At 36.5% G+C, this 17,023-nt stretch overlaps 2 protein-coding genes across 3 annotated transcripts; one reads left to right on the forward strand and one right to left on the reverse strand.

Annotated features, from left to right (window-relative positions):
- Positions 1-1,478: 1,478 nt before the first annotated feature.
- LOC126582825 (uncharacterized) lies at positions 1,479-5,490 on the reverse strand. 2 transcript variants are annotated; one of them, XM_050247036.1, is made up of 8 exons: positions 5,362-5,490; positions 3,941-4,250; positions 3,638-3,823; positions 3,465-3,546; positions 3,218-3,284; positions 2,623-2,808; positions 2,468-2,528; positions 1,479-1,915 (listed from the first exon to the last, which is right to left on the reverse strand). In XM_050247036.1, exons 2-8 carry the CDS (start codon positions 4,146-4,148, stop codon positions 1,716-1,718), a joined length of 990 nt encoding a protein of 329 aa, XP_050102993.1. In that variant the 5' UTR covers positions 4,149-4,250; positions 5,362-5,490; the 3' UTR covers positions 1,479-1,715. The 2 variants fall into 2 exon arrangements, with proteins under 2 accessions (XP_050102993.1, XP_050102992.1); XM_050247035.1 differs by having other exon boundaries at positions 3,638-4,250.
- An 8,304-nt stretch (positions 5,491-13,794) lies between these two features.
- Positions 13,795-16,766, forward strand: LOC126582823 (putative methylesterase 11, chloroplastic). The gene is made up of 5 exons (XM_050247032.1): positions 13,795-14,325; positions 14,885-15,121; positions 15,565-15,708; positions 16,030-16,161; positions 16,271-16,766. Exons 1-5 carry the CDS (start codon positions 13,978-13,980, stop codon positions 16,544-16,546), a joined length of 1,137 nt encoding a protein of 378 aa, XP_050102989.1. The 5' UTR covers positions 13,795-13,977; the 3' UTR covers positions 16,547-16,766.
- Positions 16,767-17,023: the final 257 nt, after the last annotated feature.

Raw genomic sequence — 17,023 nt, forward strand, 5'->3', positions numbered from 1 at the left:
ACGTGTACTGAGAAGAGTGATATTAGTGGGATTAAATTCATTAGTTTATAAGATGCGGTAGGGAATATGTCGAGCACCAAACATCCAAATCAGTTTGCCAGGTAATTGGGATCGAAAGTCGCCTACATCACATGCCATGTCTGACAACAAGTTTGAATGTATATAATTCCAGTATAAGAAAAACTTGATGCAATTTTGACGATTTCAAGTGGTTAAAATTGCAAAACAATTTCAAAGAAAAAGACCTCCTCATCCGTCTGCGTATCGTGAACTCCACACAATCTCCGAGAACGATACTTTAGGTTGACACCCAAGTCCCTTTCCTAATCAAACCATTGGAGCCCCAGCCCCATCTTGGTTTTTTCCTAGTGCATGGCCCCCCATGTGTTGTTATATGTATGTCCTTGTTTTCATCGTCCGAATCTCAGAATTGCCATAACGATTTTTGTGAACCATGCAGCTGCATCATGATTTCATGTCAGCCCCCTTCAAATCGAGTACAAACTTACAGTACACATATGGGATGATCTTTTGTATAATGTCCCTATCTATAAACTTATATACATATATATATATATATATATATATATGTAAACTTTTTCTTGTGTGAGATTTGTGGGGAAAGTTCAAGAGGAGGAATGGGAACTCGACGCAGAATGGTCGAAGAGTCAACACCTTTAGCTAAAATGTTGAGGAAGAGAGAACATTATGGCATCACAAAGTCATGAGTGTTTCAACAAGTTGTGGTACGCGGTAGCTTTGTTGTCAAATTTAGGTAGAGATGTTAAAGAAAACGGAGGGCATAGTACAATTTTGATGAAAATATGCAGGAGACAGCGACAGTCGTACATCCGCCTGTTGCACAGTGCATGCGAAGTCATCATCCAAAGCACGTATGGGAAAAATCAATGGCACTCATGGGTAGAGAGACTTCATCCCATGTAATGTCTCCATCACTTGCGTGGAGATTGTATATATCTTGGTAGTTGGTATTATTTGTTTTTGAATGGTAGGAAGATTAGATTAATAAACTGGCAGGCATGTAAAACCTTCAATAAAAAATTGCATATCTTGGGTTTTATGCAACATCTAATATGTTCGATATCTTATCACTCTATTAATTCTAACTCATTAACATTATCACTCTATTAAAAAAAAAATGCAATAAGATTCCATTTAACATGTTCTAATAGGGAGAGGAACTTACTAACAACATGGACCCCAACCCCATCCACGTTAATCACGCACAGCAGGCAAGTTATCGTAAAAAGCATGCAAACATTAGGAAGAGAATTACCGCTAGGCTAAAAGCTAGTTCGATAGATTTCTGGTTTTATAATAAATATGTGGTGAGCAAAACAACACTACTCTTAGATGTTCCTTGCACTTATATGCAACTAATCCCTCTTCAGCATTCAAGAAAATTAACATAAAACCCACCATGTGAATGTCAATATCTGATCTGAAATGGAAACAACTTCGAAAAATGGATCTACCAGAAAGTAAATTTCCAATATTTGTTCCAATGAACACTTCGATTACAGTTTTTTCAAGCCGTCAATTTTCCTACAAGCTACGTCTGTTTTGGCAAATAACCAGCTCCACTTGTTCTGGCAAAGCTTCGGAAGAGTACTCCTTTCGGGGATGAGAGCAGAGCTCCGCCGAAGATACAAAGGATCGCCACAGCAAAAATACAAGTAACGAGTTTTGCATACCTAACCCTTCACCGTAGAATTACAAGTTATGTTGGCGGTTTCTAAAGTATACACCTTTCTAAGAACCTTGAGGTAGAATGGCCAAGATGCACTACTTTCATTAATAGGTCCTTGGCCAAAAGGCTGTTGCTCTACAAACTCCTGTATATTTTCAGCTGCAGCCAACCCTTCCAGATAGACCCGAATATCACCTCCAGGACCTGCCATGCATTACGGTCATTTATATTTATCATTTGCCTCCAACCCGTTGAAAAGAATGACATTTGATACCATTCAAAAAAAACCAAAATAAAGCAACCCAAGTGCAAAGTAAATATTTCTGTCATCAAGGAGTGGAGCTAGGAAAGATGCATTATTTAACAAAAGGGCGTCCTGCTAATTTCAGTTCCTCTTCTCCCGTAACATTGGCCGTTTACTTTCTAACCAACAAGTTATGAAAATTCTTAGTAAGCAAACAATGTGAAGGTTCTCTTCGCATGTAATGTACAACTCCATCTCCTTATATTGGAGGTAGCTGACAAGTCAATTTGTATGAACTTCTGAATAACTCTTACATTCTCTTTTTCTAGTATATTTCTGGCGAACTTGTTTTTGCGCAGATAACCACATTCAAATGAACCAGAGGATTGATACTAAAGAACGATGAACTCGGAAAATCCAACAAGTGTGTCCCCTCCCAACATTTCTCAAAACTTCATCATTTGCAAACTTTAAAAGAAAGATAGAAAGCAGTAAGGAATATATTTTATTACCTAATGAAGTGTCGCTCCCTCGCTGGAACGTGAATGGATACGGAAACACTGAAGTATGTGCCTATGAGAGAAGAGTTCAATACAAAATCAAAATTTAGAATTACTTAAATAAGTATCCAAAAGAAGAGAACAGATGAATTAAAACTGAAGCTTACAGGATTAAGCAAGGCTTTGTAGGGAGAATCATCCAACAACACTGTGTTTGATTCATTATATGCACCCTTCTCCCACGGAAGACCAGGCTCTTGTTTTTCCCATACTCTCCTCAGCTCCTTAAAAACCAAGGTCTTATGCCTATTTTCTAGCGTCCTGAACCCTGTTGCAGTGCAGTGGGATAGATCCTGCAACGCCATCATAAAATCCATCAAGATGTCCACAACTCGGATGCAAGGAAATCAATGTTTGAGCTATTTTATGGTTGCAGGAGCCCATTGGTAGGAAAAGGAATCTATCTAGTGATAATTTGATTCTCTGTCACCAAAGTAATTAGCCGAGAAAAAAGGACGACTCATCTTGACATAACAAAGAAATAATCAATAGACATAGTAATAATATCTAGACAACGATTTGCATGCCATACGAATCATAAAGATTCATGAAAATTCTTTAATTTTGACTCATTGCAATATCATCCCAAACAGTAATTGAGGATAAGAGCAAGCAATAAAGGTTGAATCGAGAATGTTATTGCAATTTCTACATACAAAATGTTAGATGATGCCCAAAACGAACAGGGATATAAGCACTTACCCAACAAAACAGCAACTTGTGCTTCATATCACCCATCAGATAATCAATCACTTTTTCCACAATTCTCCTTCAACAAATTAATAGGTATTGCTGTCACTAACTATTCCTAAAACTAATGGATAAGTTAACAAACCGAGATATTGCTAAAGTAAACAGAGGCAGAAACGAAAATAAAAGTTCTTAAATTTAAAATAAAAGAATAAGTGAATAAAAGCCAAACGAAAGAAAGAAAGGATAACAAACTTACTTGGATCTTGAAGACCACACACCCACTTCGAAACGCTCAAAGCAGAACTTAAGAAAATCAAGATAGAAGGGCCTCTTGAAAACTGGACAAAGAAAGTAATGACGCAATTAAAGACGAAGAATAATGAAGTATTAGAGTTTATAAGTGAAACAATAATACAGAAAATTTCTCACTTGCTCGCCGTTGAATTCGTATGTCAGATGCAAGTCCCTTCGGAGGAGGAGAGACTATATCCGCAAGTAGTCCATTTATATCAAGAATAAGAAGCTTTTTCTCTGTATCGCAAACAGGTGTTCTTACAATTGAGATATTTGAAATCCCTGATCTGTTGTCCTCTTCATTCATGGTTTTAACACCTCCTGATGAAATAACTACAATGTCATCACTTCTTTCATCAGATAGACTTAAAGTTGACAATCTATGCATATGATTAGTGTCGCTTTGACCATATTCCCGAGGCAGGTTCTCAGCTAGACCTGTATCTTGCAGTAAATTTGGCTTCTTCATCCTACGTCTCCTTCTTCTTTTCTTTTTCAACACTTGATTTGACCGCACACGATTTTTGGTTGTTTCTGCACCTGTCTCCATAATTCTAACAATGGAAGGCCGAGGTGCTGCATTCACTAAGAGATTAACTTGGACTTCACCCTTGGGCATTGTGAAGGAACTAGTACTCTTGATCATAAGCTATTATCTTCTTAGAATGACCGGTTTCTACTACCCGTCTAACAAGGTCAGTTTCCCCACGTTCTACAGAACCCTCAATCATTCCCTTTCTCTACTTCCCTGCAAGTTGTGGGCAGTATGGAAACAATGATCTTTTCAACAAGACGGAAAAAATAGCCTTTCTCAATAATTATTTACACACAAGTGCACTACTTTATGAAACATTATATGCACCACATGATCCACAGAAACTGTCAATGTGCATAATTAAAAAAATAGAGAAATTCATCTTGTAGCTTATTTACATCATAATTCTTTCCTTGATTATTGGTGATCGTTTGTAATTGTATCGTTCCATATACCCGTGGCTGTATCACTACTAATTTCCACTTCCTTTGCAAGTAGTCACACACAGCCGAACCCCGTTAAATTCTCTTCTCTCATGCTTGCTTTACTGTTTTATTCACTAATTCAAGTTAGTATTTTGTTAGGTCCAATAAGTCATTACAAAACAAAAGGATTAGCTCAAGCGTTGTTCAACAGAACTTGCGAAAGACACCACCTTCTGAAAGAAAATTCAAAACTACTTACGAAGTACAAGAAACAAAATCATCTGAGATTGCAACTTAATTGAAGAATTACATCCGCACAGTAAAGGGTGACCCCAAGCCAACAAGGCTCCTCGCAAACGGATTGGCGGAACGTCTATAGTATGTAGCCTTAACCTTATTTTGCAAAGATGCTGTTTTCATGACTCAAATCCATGACCTTTCGGTCACAAAGAAGCAACATTTCCATTATGCCAAAGCTCGCCCTCAATGAGCTAGTTAATATGTAAGCTAATGCTTACCGTATTTTTAGAGAATAATAAATAAATAAAAAATATTCTGCTTCTCTACAAGCTGCAACAAGAAACTCACCTACCATCTATTTAGAATTGCAAACTTTAAATTTTACTCCCCATGTAACAAATAGAATACCAAATGAACCCACCAAACCAATAACCAAGTGGAATTATTCGAACATTTTAGTTTTTACAAGTTGGTATTTTTCCTACGTTATTTTCTGGGGAAACAAACAGATTTCATCATCCAACAGATATCAAAACTTTGGAACACAGCAAATCGAATTGTCAAAGGTAGTTCCTAGTACGTGTAAAATACTATATGAATTCATGTTGCATGTATAAATTCTCAAATTTGAGAGAGAAAGAGAGGGAGAGAGATTTGACCTTTGGTATCCCGCGTCGCTGCGGAGGAAGCTGACCTCTGAGTTTAGAGAGGGAGGGAGAGGGAGAGGAGGAGGTGGGGGCGGATTTATCGGATTTTAGAAGAACTCAAAGACAACTAATGACCACGTAACCTCAAATGTTAGGTCTTAGCCCCCGACCAGTAGGCCCACTTGCTGCTGCCATCTATGTAAGATCCAGGCCTATGATGCCCATGGCTCAATCATTGGGTTGCTAGCTTAGCCCAATAAGGCGTTGGATTGGCAAACTATTTTTAGGGGTTGTAGCCTTGTATGGTTAACGGCAAGGTCTAAAATATCGATGATATCGGAAATATTAGTAGTCCAAAAACACGGAAATTTCAATGGAAATATCGGAATATTATCGATATCGATAAAAATTGAATAAAAACCACGGAAATTGTAAGAAAAACTTGGAATTTTTTATTAAAACTTTGCAGGATGTTTATTTAGTCAATTATCTATTAGGTTATTATAAAAAATTGGAAGGAAATGCATTGCATGATGGATTTAACGGGTGTAAGTTGATTATATAGCGAGCTGGCAAACATTGTGAGTGTAGAAAATATGTAGTATTAATGAATTAGTACAATATTTTACACTTTGTACATTGCATGGTAAGATACATGAGTGACTTAGTACCACATAGAGTTCCTATCAAGGTCTAAAATATCGATGATATCGGAAATATCGGTAGTAAAAAAACACGGAAATTTCGATGGAAATATCGGGATTATATCAATATTTTAGACGGTTTGCTATGGTTTGTTCCCAGTGCGCGTAAGATTCTTAACCGTTGATGTATGTGGATCGAATATCTGTACCGTTGGACATAGTATGAATAGCATGCAAGTTTCACCCTTCCTTGACTTGTAAAACCCTAAACATATGTTACGACCACTTTTTACTCACATTAGTGATTCTCAACCAGCATTGCCACATGCATCAACGGCTAAGAATCAGTCATGCGTCACTAACTTTAGCATTCTTTTTAAAAACGTCACCCCCATATCTAGATGCATGTGAGTCTCATAATCATGCACGCGTAACATTTTGCCAACTAGAGCCCCCCACGCCCCCGCGAACTATGATAATGATTGATGCCTCAAGATCAAAAAAAATTTCTTCGAGTGACATGCCGATCCGAGAAACCTTGGACCACGAGTCAACCAAATGCCAATAAGGTTTGAAAAGTATAGAAACAAAAGGCGAACAAATCTCCTAATAAGTTTAGAAATGTTCTGTCTAGTACTTCTAGTGTTCTTTACTTCAAATGATCAGCTCGTTTTCATGTGCTCAAATCTTTTAAAGCCTGGTCGTGGCCAATTGGGTCTTTGCCACGTGTAGCTTTGCACGAAGGTTATTAGGATCATGTGCTTATCATGCATGCCATGATTATATATTCACAAGCTTTTGTATTAGATAATTGTTGAGCCTGCATCTGCTGACTGAAGGCTATAGGTTGTAGCTTCCATCTAACATATGCTTTGCTATGATGCATTTGCGCATTTTTCTCTCCAGTTGCAGAATCCCCAATGGAACCAAAAGCTCAAGTGGTCCTAAATTTATATGAGTTGTGGACAAATTTACCCATTAATTCTCAGGTTTTCACATGACGGAGTGAAAGCATATACACATATATGCATTTACATATGAATAGCATTGGAATGAGTTGAGTACTGGACAGGGATGGCTGTGATATGGCTTGGTTTTGGATCGTTTATCAGAAGAGCGAGATTCTCTTTGCAACTATTTATTTATAGTCTTGGTAGCGTCGTTTGACCAAAAAATGTTTGTCATGTGTTCAAAAAGTGATCCACATATCCAATAAGAATTTGTCACGTTGTTGGTGGACCAAACATTCAGAAGAATGTAATGTATCTCTCCTCAACTAGGGACAAACGGACCTGATTATTTATAACTCTAGTCCAACATTTGAGTTCAGGAGTGTTATTGGTGGACCAAAACGGTCCAAACACCAGCCAAGATTTATTAGAATGATATTGCTTTTATAGGAAGTACTTTTGCTTTATAGGTGTTTTTGCTAGAAACACGTTGAAATTTTTACTATTACCCAAGTTTTTTTAAGAAGTGCTTCTTAAAAAACAACTTCAAAGACCTAGAAACTCTTTCAAGTATTCTATCAAACGTATTAACATAAACAGTCTCAATTCTCAAACATGTCCAAACGATGTAATAGACCGATCAAACTTACTCATCATCGCATTTTCTCCCCGCAAAACATTGTCTGTTAGATAAGAAATCACATTACTTTTCCCACTCTCATTTTCCATTGTAATATATTTTTGCTGCAGCTAACCGATGAACCTCATCCATATACTAATTAGGGACAACTAGATAAAACAACAATGAAGCCTTATTTTATTAAGTAGGGTCGGTTGTATAAATCCTAGAATATTATTGCGCTCGGTTTTGCGCCTAAGTCTTTCGATCTGTTAACTCCAAGTACTCCATATCTTTTCGTATAGTCTATTTCCAAGTTTTCTAAGGTCTTCATCTATCCATTTTGCCCTAAGCCTCCATCTCATAGATGCATCTTCTAACTGGGACATCTGTAGGTCTTCGGTTCACCAAAATCCTAGAACGCCAGTGCACTCATTTTTGCATCAAATCTTCCATTATAACTCTACATGTGTAAGTTTTTCTTACACTATTGGTTCCAAGCTTGGATAAAGGATAAGAAAGAATGCATCAGGTAGTCAACAACCAACACTTTGTTCTTCACGTCCAATTCTTATGATATAAAATGACTAGATAAAGAAATTAAGGTAATCTCCAACAGAAGGGTCCAAAGGGCCAAAGGGCCGAAAATAGCCCGAAAATCGTCTCAAACATAGGGCTAGGCCAGAGGGCTCGTGGGCCCCACGAAATATGAAAGGGCCAAAGGGCTAGCTGCAGAAATAGAGCAATCCTGGTGGTTATAACCGACATGACTGCTTGACACACCCCGATCCTAGAATCAAGGCGTGTTGGCTGTCATGCCTTGATTCTAGGATCGGGGTGTGTCAGTTTGGTATCAGAGCATAAGTACTAGGTGCAGTCAAGTATGACTATACATAAATTACAACACCCAAAGGTGAGTCCTACATTTATGTAGTCTGTCAGTACGCCGTGGGAATCCTCGTGGGCCACCAACGCTGCTAACTAGAACCTGGAGGGGCGCAAAACAAGATTGAGTGGGTCAGTAAAACAAAACTTTTCGAAAACATTTCATTTAATAACATTTCTAACCCCTCGCTGTAAAACCTGTATACTTTCCCAGAAAATAACATAATATGCATATAATTCTTCAAATATCTCAAATCACCAATCTTTATCAAAAACCAGAAAGTATGTCATGCATACGTATATATGAAATATATGAATTAGTAATTGTTGCATATTATGTTAAATGGTGATGTGGACGCACATGTGAGTATCAGGTGAGTTATATTGTTCATACGATTTATTGATGATGTGAATTGTGTTGAGAGCTCATAACCTGCACCCCTGGTGTTAGTGCTTATATTATTCACCCCGCACCACATGCTCACCTTGGATCCAAGTAGGTGCATGTCGTACAGACCATTAGAGGGTTCCGACATGTCATACAGACCATTAGAGGTGGTTCCGACTTATAGGTGATCTTAGATTATTATACAGCTGTTGATGAGAAAAGCACTAGAGCGTATTCTTACACCATTCTTATCGTACAGACTACTTTAGGTAGTTTCGGTTTATGTGCAGAGTAGCACCGTACAGGTCACAGTGGTGACTTCGGTTGGATTGGATATTGAGCTATAGAATTAACCGTACATGACAGCTGCAAGGTCTCCGGTTGATTCATTATGTCACCTGTTATATTGATGCATTCTTATTATGTTGTTGACACACCCCGATCCTAGAATCAAGGCGTGCTGGCCGTCACACCTTGATTCTAGGATCGGGGTGTGTCACTGCTTAAAAAAAATTTTGAATACAACGGCTAGTCAGCTAGCCATTGTATTCATTTTTTTTTTTTTGGTTTTTTGGGCGAATAATTTTTTTTTAATTCTTAAAAATTCAAATTTTTTTTTTCTATAAATACCTAAACCATTCATTAAATTTAAGTTATAATTTTTTTGGTTTTTTGGGCCAATTACCATTGTAGTTTTTAAATTTAAGTTGTTGTTGGATTTGAATTTAAGTTGTTGTATTTTTAAATTTAAATAATAAATTATGTTTGGTCCTCGGTTTGAGACGGTTTTTCGTGACAGGGCTAAAACGAGCTATATGGCCCTTTGGCCCTCGGTTGGAGACGGAGGTAAATATGACCATGTACTGTTCATTAAAATATTAATATCTTAGAGAGCCAGATTGCTAAAACGAACTATCTGGCCAACTCTCGGTTAAAGATGGTCTAATTAACCGGCTGGGCTGTGGAGGAGAGAGATGAGAGAGATGTGTGCAGTCGGTAGGTAAGGTGGAAGATTAATTAAAGTATGGACTGTGGAGGTTGGATGGGCATTGATATACGAAATCTGCAAACCACTACTTCCCACCACCCCATGCATGCCTTGCTTGAAAAGAAAGAGGGAAACGTCGAGCAGTACTACTAGTACTGCCAGAAAATATACATATCAAAACTTAATTCTGGACCCAACCAACTTTATTTATGTGGCATAACCAAAGCAATCATGCTACTCATCTACCTACTGATCATAGAAAATAATACAACATTTTCAATTCTTTCTGAATACTTAAAACAAACCAGAAATTTAGATTAAGAAATAGTGTTACACTTTTTTGGGAAAAATAGATCACTTTTACGTTACATGCACCACTTGTAGTTGTGATTTTGGTGTTTTTTTTTGTTTGTCAGACGATATGATATTTACACTTAAATAACAAGCAGTTAGTCACTTAATCTATAATGGGTCACAACTTAATATCAAACTTATTAAAAATACATACATACATACATACATACATACATACATACATACATATATATATATATTATATGTGTATATCGTTCTAGCATCTATATGAATAGAACTCGAGACATTCTCTTATCAAGTAGAGACCATGTTGATCATGTTCAAAATTGTAATCTTGATTAATTTGTTACAAATTTTGATGTGCTACATTGTCTTAGCTTTTCTATTGCTCATATCATGAGATCAATCCTTTTCCAGCTAAAATTTGGTGTATAAAGAATGAGTGCAACCTTTCCCTTGTTCTTTGGTTGTTGAGAATTTCCTCCTCACAAGAACACTCTTAATGATATATAGCTAAATAAACCTAAAAAGTTCCTCCCTGACAGTACTGGAAATTTGGCAAAAATTAAAAGTATTTGGTACTAGAATTGATTGAAGTTGTCAAATTTTTTTTTTTTTTTTGGGTAACATAAGGCGATCGATCACCCAAAAACTAGCTCAAAGAGTTGTTACAGATAGTTCGAGTTATAAAGACTCTTGTCATATCATCAAATAACAGACTTCCAGTCCAATTAAGAGGATTATCAAAATAATGGTATCTAAGATCCATATTATAGCTCCGATTCTTTGTGTTATAAGTTGGAAAAAGCTATAATATTTGTGACACTCTTAGCATCTTTCCCTTCCCTTTTCCTTCATATTTGTCATGACATTTGTGATATTGTTGGGGAGGTCTTTTATATGATTCACATTAAGTCTAACAGTTGTTACTTATGATAAATTTAAAGTACGTATCCCATTTACCATTCAAATTTGTTATAAAAATTAACCGTATCTTTTTTTGAATGTGCATCGGGTTACTGAGTTCAGTTGGATCGTAATCGTACGTATCACTTGTTTGGTGGCTTCCTTGTTGAAATTTTTTGGGGCGAGATAATTATACTGCTACATAATGTTATTATTATATGTACGTACATATTATAATATCATAAGTAAAATAAACCGCACAGTTGATGTTTCATAGGAAATGATTTATGCACAACATTTTTCTCTTCCTACATACACACTCCTTTTATTTATGTTTACTTTTGTTCTTTGATTCTACTTTATTTTAGTTGATTTAAAAGCCAAAAACCAATAGAGGTGTGCATGGAAAGAAAAATGATATACATTTTTTCTATTTCATTGACATATAACTAATTAAGTAAATACACGTACTATAATATGATTGAATCGATAACATTACAATATAAGTGAATTAGCAACACAATGTTGTATTGTGATGGTTAGAATGAAGGAGTTCAAATCTTCTACACCCATTTTTTGTGCAGCCTCTTTGTAGCATCTATCATTAATTGACACGTGTTAATAAATTTAATTTTTATTAATTTTATTGTTATAAACTTAACACAAATTAATTAATAACAAAAACTACAGAAAAGTCACGAACAAAATGAGTGAAAAAAATTTAGGAAACTTTAACGAAAAACTCCTGGTACTGTTCACTTTAACGAAAAACCACATTTTTACACTAAAAAATCAATCATAATACTATTTACTTTACCCATTATTTTATCACTATTGTTAAAACTCAAAATTTTCAAACTCTTTTCATTAATTTTTCTAAAAATTTAATGTCGGAAGGAAGAATAAATTTTGGGCATGGTAGTTGCTGCTTGCTAGAAACTGACAAAGTATGAGTCCTAAGGAATTAACTGATTAATTGCTCACCGGAAATGCTGAAATTAGTCTCTTTCCCAAAACATCAACGTCAGGGACCCCCAACGCCGACACGACATAAAAAATCAAATCAAAGTTGTTCTGGTTTCAAGTTTTAAGACAAATCATAGTATCAAATTCTATTTAAATGAGTTGGCCTTAAGTTAACGAAATCTCACAACTACAAATTGATTTGAGATACTCTCCGGACTTCATATTCTAGAGCTGACGAATTGAGAAATATGAATTGCACGATTTAAGTTGAATATAATTTAAATTGACTAATGAGAACATCATAATTTAAATTGAACAGTTCGAATTCTCAATTCATGATAAGTAGAATGTAAGATTCAAAGGGAGAATCTCAATCCCATAACTACGAACCCTAATTCATTAGTGAGCCATAACTACGAACCGTAATTCATTAGTGAGGATGAGTACGAAGGACAACTTTTATGTTTTGTTTTTTCTTGTTAGAGAGTATTTCATCATCATTGAAGAAAAAAGAGGCCACCACAAAATTCCATCGCAATGATGAGAGGTGGGTACCTAAATAATTATCACTATGAACAACAACATACTATATTTAGTTGTTTATTTTATGATACCCAATAATGGATTTGTTGCCTATATCTATATATAAACAAAATGCAAGTAAAGAAAGATTTAAATGAACAAAAACCTATATTCCTATATATTTTTCTCCTAAATTTTTAGTGCAGATTAACTATTTTAAAGCGGTAATAATAACATTCTTAGATATATTCACCATGTATAATATGTGCGTGAATGAACATTTCTCAAATGTAAATAAATTCAGAAGCTTAGAAAGTTTGAAATAACAAAGGATACTATTATTAAAATTTTAAATTTCCCTTAATTTCTCTTCAAGTTACTGGCTCACATGTTACGGTGGGGTTGAGCGTTGAGTTTGATTTGAAATGAGGTGTGATCCACTTCCTACTTTCTAAAAAAACGTGAGTTAAACTAATTGGTTAAAATTGTGAGCAGGTTCGCTTTTGCATTGGCAGTCAAATTTAAACCTATTTACATAGTAATTTAGAGAATTAATTTGTAAAAAAAAAAAGTTTAAAAATTAGATTAACTAGAGTCAATAAGTTGACTAATTCAATATAAAATGTTATCTTAATCACCAAGCGATAAAAAAATGATATGATATCCACACATCCCATTTTACTTTTCACACACTTTTTTAATTTTCGGCTGTCGGATTGGATGAATTGAAGAAGATCAACGGACATAAATTATAAAAGGGTGTGTGAGAAGTAAAATAGGGTGTGTGGAAAGTAAAATGAGATGTGTGGATAGCACACCCCTAAAAAAAATGTATGAGACTCGGTTCAAAAGTGGAAAACCCAAAGTTATGAATTTATTTTATTTTTTATTTTATTTTTTGTGAACAAAAGATAGTATCTTCACTAAGGAGGGGGTTGACGTAGTCTCATAATGAGCTAGCAATAATATGGTTCAAATTCGTTTTTAGCGAGCATCAAACCTAAGACTTCTTACTAAACCGTAGTACTAAATAACAGTTATGAAGTTGTTAGCCATGAGAAATGCTAAGGATACGGTTTAAAGTGAGACTCTCTATAATCTCACAATTTTTTTTTTCTCTACAATCTCACAATTTAACATCATTTTTCGTGTAAATATTATAAAATATCGTAGAAAAATAGGTGACCAAGGAAACCGAGTCTCATTACTGGTTTACCATAATATTCCACACCCTCTCTATTAGTCTATAAATACATATTTAAACCTCCTCAATCATCGACCAACCCAATCAGCCCACCTTCTCAACTCACCCTTCGGCCGTTTGCCACCACTCTCTCAGCTCATCAGTCATCACCCTCCTCTTTGCCTCCTTTTAACTTCTCTCTCTCTCTCTCTTTCTCTCTCTCTCCCCTCACAGTCCCCCTCTACATGCTTTACCAATCCCAATGGGCAACCTCTGCGCCATCCTCGCACCCAAACCCGCCAAGCGAAAGCCCATAAAGCGCCTACCCAACCCGCCGGCGCAACCCAATTCCAGCAACCGCTGGACCCGTGTCCGATCCTCCCGGAAAGAGAAGCTCGACGACGCTCTAATCCAGGAACAAGCTCTCGCCGCCGCAATTCTGTTCCAGCAGCACCAGCAGAACGGCTCTCTGCCCTTTGATCGCTCCGCCTCCCTCCGCTACCCCAATTCCACCTCCAAGAAGGGCAGCAATGCCCTGCCCCGCAGCTCCAGCTCCCGCGCCAGGTCCCTCACCGACCCCCTCCTCCAGCCCCACCAGCTTGTCAATCAGGTTAGTGTTAATGACTTTTGATTAAATTTTGTTAATTTTTGGATAAATTTTGTTAATTTTTGGATTAAAGTTTCGAACTTGGAGTGGATTGTGGACTTAATTAACAATGTCCTCTTCTGGGTGTTTTTCTCTATTTACACACGTGCACAAACTGACAAATACATGCATATTTATATCTATACATGTGTATACCTCTGTTTTTGCATACGTACTTGTGTACCTTAAAGATGTTCGATTTTTTGTTTTAATTATATTCCATATGTTGCAATTTGTTTTATCTTTCTGGATGAATTAACTTGCATTTCAAGTTACGTCAATGTTTATTTACCGAATGCCGAGAAGTGGCGGGTTTAAACTATCATGATCATGTAAATAATGGAGCAGAGAATCGACGTGATGTTTCTGGTGTTGATGTATGGAATTCCTTTGTTGTGATTGTTCGAATACGGTTTATTTTCACTGATTTGATTAAGTTATTGTCTAGTTTCCGCAATGACGTGCTCGATTGTTGCCATTGTTGAATTTCTTTTGGTTCTTAACAAATTTTGTGTTTTGATAGGACGTTAAACTTGATGATCTAGAAACCAACCATTTTGTCCTTGTACATGGAGGTGGCTTTGGTGCTTGGTGTTGGTATAAAACCATTGCACTTCTAGAGGAGGGTGGTTTTAAAGTTACTGCCGTAGACTTGACCGGCTCTGGTATTCATTCATCTGATACAAACAGCGTTACAAGTCTTTCAGAATACGTGAAGCCTCTTTCTGATTTTCTCGAAAAACTTCCGGAGGGGAAGAAGGTATATTCAATTGCTTTCCAATTACTTTTCCCGATTCCTAATCTTATCTATGCTGCTGTTTTAGCTTGAATTTGTTCCATGGTCATCTTAACACTAGTTCACTGCCAAACCTCACTTATAATTGGTAAAATTGAGATTTCACCACTTTAACTTTCGAAAGGTGCTCACTTTGTTGGTGATTTGATATGCCGCATGTGTAGCTTTCAAGAACTATGGGATGTAAAGTTTGCGACTTTGCACTCCTTTGAGACTCTATAACTTAGCTCGTTTTGGAATGTTCATATAAACGAAACTAAAACAGTTATGCCTGAAAAACATGTACTTGCTCTATAGTCGCGCTAAAAAATATGAGCTATATTTATTGTTTGGTACTTAGACTAGTATGCGTCTTCGGTATATAACTTCTTCTCTGTTTCAATTCTTTTGTTTGCTGTATTATGCAGGTAATATTGGCGGGTCATGATTTCGGTGGTGCATGTGTATCATATGCAATGGAGTTGTTTCCAGATAAAGTCGCAAAGGCCATTTTTATTGCTGCAGCAATGTTAAAGAACGGACAAAGTACTCTTGAAATGTTCTCCCAACAGGTTTTCCCTCAGACTTTTTGTCTTTGAATTGATAAATCTGTAATTTCCCTCAGGTGAATGGATTTCAAAATCTGAAATTTGACGTTAGATTTCGTATCCTTGAAACCTTAATATGTGTAGATAGATTTGTTTAATGTTTATCCTCTGAATCTACTTAAAAGAACCCATTTTTCTTCTCTGCAATTTGCAATAGCATTTTGCCTCACGTCCTGTCACTATGTTTTACGGAATATTTACACACGAGTATCGTAATTCTGAACTGAATAACTTATTTAAGGTTTATATGAATTGTTGAGTGACTAATGCTTAGAATTATTGCAGGCAAGTTCAGACGATCTTATGCGCCAAGCCCAAGTATTTTTGTACGCAAATGGGAATGATCGGCCTCCAACTGCTATTGATCTTGATAAATCGTTGTTGAAGGATTTGTTATTTAACCAAAGTCCTGCCAAGGTAATGCCTCACTTCTTTAAATGTACCAAGCTCCCGACGAAAAGCATCCAAGTGGTTTTCCATTTTTCCCTATCAGTTTTGCTAATTTCTTTTACTTCTGTTGCTCCAGGATGTCGCATTGGCATCCGTCTCTATGAGGCCAATTCCATTTGCCCCGGTTCTGGAGAAGCTCTCATTATCCGACTTGAAATATGGTTCGGTGAGGCGGTTCTATATAGAAACATCTGAAGACAATGCCATACCCACCACAGTCCAGGAGAGCATGATAAAAGAAAGCCCTCCCGAACAGGTCCTTCGCTTGAAAGGCGCTGATCACTCACCTTTTTTCTCAAAGCCTCAAGCCCTGCACAAGTTATTGGTGGAGATTTCAAAGATTTCTACATAGAGACACCACCTTTTTCCTGCTGGGTGTCGTCTATAAAGCTGTTCTTTCTTGATCTCCGCTGGCATATGATTGAAATGCCGCCGGAATCATCCGTAATTTATGCAGTTCAATTAGATAAGATATCGAGTTAAGCATGTAAATAAACATAGCTATAGGATAAAAGTTGTGTTTGTTCGTTTTATGAGACATGTTCACAAAAAGATGTCGAGCTCGTTCTGAAGTGCTTTTAAAATGGTTGAAAGCGCTTCTGGCGAAAATGTTTTCGGAACCAATCCTTAGTAAAAATGCAAGTGAATCTTGGAAAAACATTTAAAGTGCTTGGAATCCAAAATCATTTTTGCTAAAAGCAGTATCAGTTATTTTAAAATCACTTCCAAATGAGTTCGTATTTTTGAGGTAATTTTTCCGATCAAATGCAATTTCGTCAGTGTGTTCAGACTTGTTTTAGTAGGACTCAGATGAAGTTTAGACTATTAA

This window comes from Malus sylvestris, chromosome 9 (genome assembly GCF_916048215.2).
Source record: "Malus sylvestris chromosome 9, drMalSylv7.2, whole genome shotgun sequence".
Taxonomy (NCBI): Eukaryota; Viridiplantae; Streptophyta; class Magnoliopsida; order Rosales; family Rosaceae; genus Malus; species Malus sylvestris.